At 38.2% G+C, this 6,740-nt stretch overlaps 1 protein-coding gene across 3 annotated transcripts in view; it reads right to left on the bottom strand.

The window, feature by feature from the left end:
• LOC127650545 (mediator of RNA polymerase II transcription subunit 30-like) overlaps window positions 1-6,329 on the bottom strand; it is a 30,209-nt gene extending 23,880 nt beyond the window's left edge. For all 3 annotated transcript variants that reach the window (XM_052136019.1, XM_052136020.1, XM_052136018.1), the window contains exons 1-3: window positions 6,264-6,329; window positions 5,510-5,748; window positions 5,275-5,433 (exon numbers count right to left, since the gene is read on the bottom strand). In XM_052136019.1, coding sequence (XP_051991979.1) covers window positions 5,275-5,433; window positions 5,510-5,662 — 312 coding nt within the window. In that variant the 5' untranslated portion in view covers window positions 5,663-5,748; window positions 6,264-6,329. The remainder of the gene's footprint in view (window positions 1-5,274; window positions 5,434-5,509; window positions 5,749-6,263) is intronic.
• Window positions 6,330-6,740: the final 411 nt, after the last annotated feature.

Here is a 6,740-nt window from a genome sequence, read left to right on the forward strand (position 1 = left end):
GTATGACATTTTGAACTCAGCATAATCATTCATATTTTGTGGGTCTGCGGTTTCAAGAACAGACTATAGGCTTCAGGCTGTCACATGCCGAGAGGGAAACAAACAGGAAAAATATGATCATATGAAATGTAAGAACAAAGAGAGAGAGTGAGAGAAACAGAAAAGCCCCTGGTAGGTTTGTCAAGGTAGTGAAAAAAGGGAAAGAGGGAAAACATAAGCCAAACTGTAAAATTAAATAAAGGAATAGTTTGCCCAAAAGATTCTGTCATAATTTACACATCCTTGTGTCATTCCAGTCCTGTATAACTTTGTTTCTTCTGTGGTACACAAAACAATATCCTGAATGTTTCCATATATTGAAAATTAATTAGGACTGTGGCTGTCAAGCAGCAAATGACAAAAAGCACCATCAATTAGCATAAAAATTGTCCATGTGACTCATGTGCTATATTCCAAGTCTTCTGAAGTGATTTGTTTGGAGTGGTGTAGTGGTCTAAGCACATAAATGATAATCTGGTGATCAGAAAGATGCTGGTTCGAGCCACCACCATTGTGTCCTTGAGCAAGGCACTTAACTCCAGGTTGCTCCAGGGGGATTGTCCCTGTAATGCACTGTAAGTCGCTTTGGATAAAAGCGTCTGCCAAATGCATAAATGTAAAATGTAAATGTTTTGTGTGAGGACCGGACAGAAATGTAAATCATAATTCACTGATGACTGTTGCAACTCGATCATAGATTATTTGAGTTGAACTCAAGAACCAAATCAATCCAACTGAATGTGTGACCTGAATGAATCGATTCATTGGAAAGATTTGATTCAAAATATGAATTGGGTGCCGCAGAGAATAGTGTAAAGCCTCCACACGCACTTTGTCTCCATGGAAACTCACAAGCCATGTGATAATATGCGCGGATTGACGGTCTCAGACATGGAGACAACTGAGATTTGTCCTCCGCCACCCGGATTGAGGCGAGTCACTAAACCACCACAAGGACCTAGAGCGCATTGGGAATTGGGCATTCCAAATTGGGGAGAAAAGTGAAAAAAAAAAATTATAAAAAAAACAAATATATATATATATATATATATATATATATATATATATATATATATATATATATATATATGCAATATTACTTTATTTCCATCTTTTATGGTTTCAAAATAACAAAACAGGAAAAGGGCCTGAAGCAAATGTTTTGGCACCCTGCATGGTCAGTACTTAATAACACCCCCTTTGGCAAGTATCACAGCTTGTAAAAGCTTTTTGTTGACAGCTAAGAGTCTTTCAAAACTTGTTTGGGAGATTTTCGCCCATTCTTCCTTGTAAAAGTTTTCTAGTTCTGTGAGAATCTTGGGCCATCTTGCATGCACAGATTTTCGATGATGTTGAGGTCGGGGACTGTGAGGGCCATGGCAAAACCTTCAGCTTGCACCTCTTGAGATAGTCCATTGTGGTTTTGAGGTGAGTCTAGGATCATTATCCTTTCATCTTCAGCTTTTTTACAGATGGTGTGATGTCTGTTTCCAGAATTTGAATCCATTCTTCCCTCTACCAGTGAACTGTTCCTCATGCCACTGGCTGCAACACAGGTCCAAAGCATGATCAATCCAACCTTGTGCTTAACTTGGAGAGGTGTTATTTTCATGAAATTCTGCACCCTTTTTTCTCCAAACATACCATTGCTCATTGTGGCCAAAACGTTCTGTTTTAACTTCATATATATATATATATATATATATATATTGAAACTATTATGTGTTTCACAGAAGAAAACCGTACTCACTGGAACAACCTGAGGGTGAATTTTAATTTCACCTATTCCTTTTATTAGCTTCGCACTCTTAAAGACGGATGGATTCTAGAAGGAACAGGAACACAATGCAAGCTTTGAGCCCAAGGAAGTATCCACCTGTTGGCCACAAATGGAGTAAGAAAGAGCTGGCTAGTTTTATGTAACACAAACAACACATTGCTCAAAGCCAAGACTCTGAAAGATGGATGTGGTCTGCAAGCTGACTGAAAAGAATGATTCAGAGAAGTTCACTCGGGTTCATTACATTGAGGGGACTGAGGTGGATGGAAAAAAGTGGTGGTAAATTTATTTTTCGTTGTGGAGGAAATTCCACTGCTGGGAGCCGATGATTGCCTTGGTTGGAAAATGCTGACATGAGGGACTTTGCCAGCTGTTCATTACCAAGCGCTGCAGCTAATTAGCGAGGTGATGAGGTAATGCTACTGACTCCATTATCGCACTTCCTGTTTGAAGAAAAAGCGTTACAGGAGCTGAAAGAGCACCTGAAATACAAACAGGGGAGGCAGAGCCAAAACAAATATCCTCTGAGTACAGTGGCTTTTCTGATAATGAGGAGGAAGAAACTGAATTTCCAACTGACTCCAATGGTTAAACTAATGTGTTTATACACAGTATGATAAGTGTGGGTGTGAAACAGGTCAATATTTAAGTATTGTTTTTATCATAAATTATCCTCCATGCCCAGAAGAGGACAATATGCACAAAGAATGTGAATCACCAAAAACAGAATCAGAAATTTAAAGTGAAGGAAAAAATACTTAATTATTCTATATTCTTAAATATATCTGTTTCTAATCTACACCTATCATATTGTGTCTGAACACATGGATTTAATCACTGGAGTCAGATGGATTACTTTTATGCTTCCTTTATGTGGATTTTGGAGCTTCAAAATGTTGGCACCCATTCACTTGCATTGTATGGAGCTGAAATATTCTTCTAAAAATCTTAATTTGTGTTGAGCAGATGAAAGAAAGTCACACACATCTGAGATGGCATAAGGGTGAGTAAATGATGAGAGAATTTTCATTCTAGGGTGAACTATCCCTTTAAAACAAAAGTGCACTTAGCTATGCCCATACCTTTTATTTCCTAACATTTGATCATTTTTTAAACTACTACTGCAATAATCAATAAAAACATTTACACAAATATCTCTTTGTAGTAAAGTTCTACACCCTGCTTTCCAGAGTACAACATTAATTGTGTTAGACAAATAATGCTGCCTTTTGTAATCTATAATAGGCCACTATGCATTTAATAGAGGTGTTTTTGTAGTGAAAAGAATCTCAATGACTTGATTTAATTACACATGGCACAGTGCTAAACCAGAACATACAAGCATCCGATTGGAACCTATTGGACTCCAGGTGGTTAGTAAATAAGACACAGGGTCTTGTGCTGAAATACAACACAATAAAGTAGCAGTGGCATTTTTGCAAATGTTTCTATGGACTATTCATCCTTAAAGGCCACCAAAGCAGCCCATCAGAAGAATTGAAAAACATTCTTATTATAACATGTGAGAGCTTATTCTTTACAAATCCAGACATGACGTCATTGAAAGCTATTAGACTGACCAAACTGAGTCAGTGGGAATCTCAGTTGGACTGAATCACTACATCACTTCAATGCCAAAGTGAGGCCATGACACAAACATGTGATTCAAGGATGTTTCCTCCACTACAAGTCAAAATGCATTATAAAAATGTTGCCTAGTTAACTTTAAAATAATCTCCTTATGTGCACTAATTAGATGTTAAAAGCAAATAGATGTTGTAGAATTCCCATAAGTACAAGATCAAATAAACCCACTCCTAACTACTCGAAGTTCGCAACCCATCAGTGACAATGTGATTAGTACTTTTGAAGTAAACTACATAGAAGTACAGTCATATCAATGGCCTAGAAAAAGCTGTTTTATTCTATACGGAGTGGGACGTACCCCTATGGGGTCTGCCATATTGAGGTTGCAAGAATACTACACACCCCCTATTAACAGACACTTTCAGATGTAGAATAAATTAATAATTTGAGATAAATATGCCTGTGAATATGGTATTTCGACAATGGAATTGGTAAACGTGTTTGTGATGCTGCATCTACAGTATGCTGAGAGGTGTCAGAATACACTTAGTGACCACTTTATTAGGTACACCTACTTATTCATGCTATTATCTAATCAGCCAATCCTGTGGCAGCAGTGCAATGTATAAAATCAAGCAGATACGTCTGAGGCGATTCAGTTAATGTTCACATCAACCATTGGAATGGAGAAAACAATGTGTCAGCAGTTACAGAAATACTCAAACCAGCCAGTATGGCACCAAAAATCATGCTACGGTTGAAAACACTGAGACGTTTTACATTTTGGTGCAACTAGATAAAGATTAGCTGTTCAGAATGGCATTCTACCTATACTACTCTCACTACTTCTGCTATATGAGCCTATGGAAGAAATAATATGGGTAGTGTGTAATTCTGAACTCAGCCATTGTGTGCTTCTCATTTCTGAAACTGTGCATACTCATTTCCTTTCCTTGCTTTCTTTCCTTGTTTCCTAACTCCACCCTCTTAGGAAACAAGGACAGGATGGAAGGAAAAGAAACAAGGATGGAGGAATCAAAGCAAGATGTATTTGTAAAATTAAATGTCCAGCTCACTCAAGCGTGACTTCAAAGGGCCCTCTCTGCGCAGCTGCATTACATCGGAGCGCTTGACGTTATGTTGTTGAAACTTGATTTATTGATATTTTCATCGTAAAACCTAATAATTAAAGATGCACAGTTTAAGTATGTAACAATTATAGTTTATTTAAAATGCAAAGGTGAGACATGAATTCAAACTTTTGTGTCAGATGTGACGGGGGTAGGAGAATTTATGCGTGTGTCGACCAAAACATCTCACACATAGGAAGATCCTATTTCCTCTCTCAAGTGTCCACGGTAAGCTTTCTCTGTCCTCGTTTATCACGGTGCATTTAGCAATTGTGATATGTGTGATATGTCCTTCATGATGGCGGACTTTAATCTGTTTCTGGGTCACAGGCTCAAGGATGGAAGGCCGAGGAAACAAGGATGCAAAATTTAGGAAATGAGAAGCATCCAATGTTTCCAAACAGGTTTCCTGAAAACTCCCCCCATCAGCCATTTGTCGGGGAAAAAAATAGTCCTACACCAAACTGATGCCATTGGTTGAGCCAGTGTTGCTGTGTTGGGCTGGTCAGGATACTCAAACAAACAGAGCAATGTTTTGATAGTGCCATAGAGCCACAACCTTCAAATTGCTTACATATAGTTGTCTCTGCATATAAAACTAGGTTAGGAAAAAAAACTTTTACATCTAAAACAATTACTCTCTTTAACAGATAAAGGATACTCAAGTGCTTCTCATGAAGCATAGACCAGAATGTGGTAGAGAGAAAGTGAGAGAGGAGAGAGAATGTGGAATCTCACCTCAGGTGGTATGGGGTCTAGACCAGCACAGTTCTCATTGCATTTGTCATAAACAAGACGGAGCTTGCGGAAAAGGACAGAGAGCATCCGCAAGTGCTCTTGCAGTTTCCCCAACCGATCCTGATGAGTGTTAGGATGATAAGTCACTCCATTCGGCAGCTGAAAAAGAAGACAAGGAGAAAGGGCATCAAAGCAGACAAAGACAGGATGTATGTCTTTGATGGTATGAACTTACTTGCATGTTTCTAAGCAGCTGAAAGATCTCCATGGTTCGTAAGACGATGTCCTGCACCGTCTCCTGTCCGATCCGACATAGTGAGGCTGTGTTCACATCACGCGCTGTCTGAGCCTGTTGCCCGGGAAACGGGGCAAGAGGAGGGGTTGTCATGGGGACAGCGGGATGCGGGCACTGATGGCTGAATGGCTATTCAGTAGGACTTTGGGGCATGCCACTTAACAATTTGTTCATGTATGCTAAATAGAGAGAGAGAGAGAGAGAGAGAGAGAGAGAGAGAGAGAGAGAGAGAGATACATTTTCAATTTCAAAATACTTTAATGGGATGACTCTTTATTGGCAAAGCATCAATACCAACAATAACAGATTTTTTTTATATATTTAATTTTTTAAGAAAATTAGGTGCCAGTAGTGGTAGGCTAACCGAAATAATTATACTAATAATAATGCTACTACTAATAATGATAATAAACAATTTACAATAAAATAGAATACAAATTAAAATGCAACAAGAAAATATTTAATTGTTAAATGAACTATCCAACCATAAACCAAAACAGTATGCTATCAAGACAAAAACACAGTGGAAAATATGATTTAGCTTAACATTGAGCTACTGACATCACAGCCTGAATGTCAAACGCAACTGCTCAAACACAAGCCATAACACGTATGTGGCATAAACACACATTGTGTTGTAACAAGAAAAATGCCAATCGTTTGAACGGCGACAGCATTTGTGACGTTTAAATACCTTTCGCACTTTAGTGTTGTTGACAGGACGTCATTTTTCCGAGTCAGTCATCGCGAGAGTTCAAACCCATTGTACACAGTAGCTCATCCCCCATTTTCCTCATGTTATTTTTATATTTTAGATATTTTTATACAAACAGTACGTCAAACAATTAACTGACAGCACCTTACCTACAAAAATGGCAGATGTTGCTATAAAATTAAATATTTCGTGGAAATCCATGTACTTTTTAGTTGTAGGTGCAGCGCGCCATCTAGTGTAAACACCATATTTTACACACTACACCTTTTCTCGCGTAATGTTAGAAACGTATAGCATCAATGAGGCATATAATGCAATCTCCTGTAAAATATTTGTTTACTTGACCTTACATTTCGCTCTGATTGACCTTTTCATTGTATCCACGGATTTCATATTTTTTGGGGTTCTACTGTGTACAGTCCTAAAAAGAGATATGTCTTGAATATACCAGAAAAA

This window comes from Xyrauchen texanus, chromosome 10 (genome assembly GCF_025860055.1).
Source record: "Xyrauchen texanus isolate HMW12.3.18 chromosome 10, RBS_HiC_50CHRs, whole genome shotgun sequence".
Classification (NCBI taxonomy): domain Eukaryota; kingdom Metazoa; phylum Chordata; class Actinopteri; order Cypriniformes; family Catostomidae; genus Xyrauchen; species Xyrauchen texanus.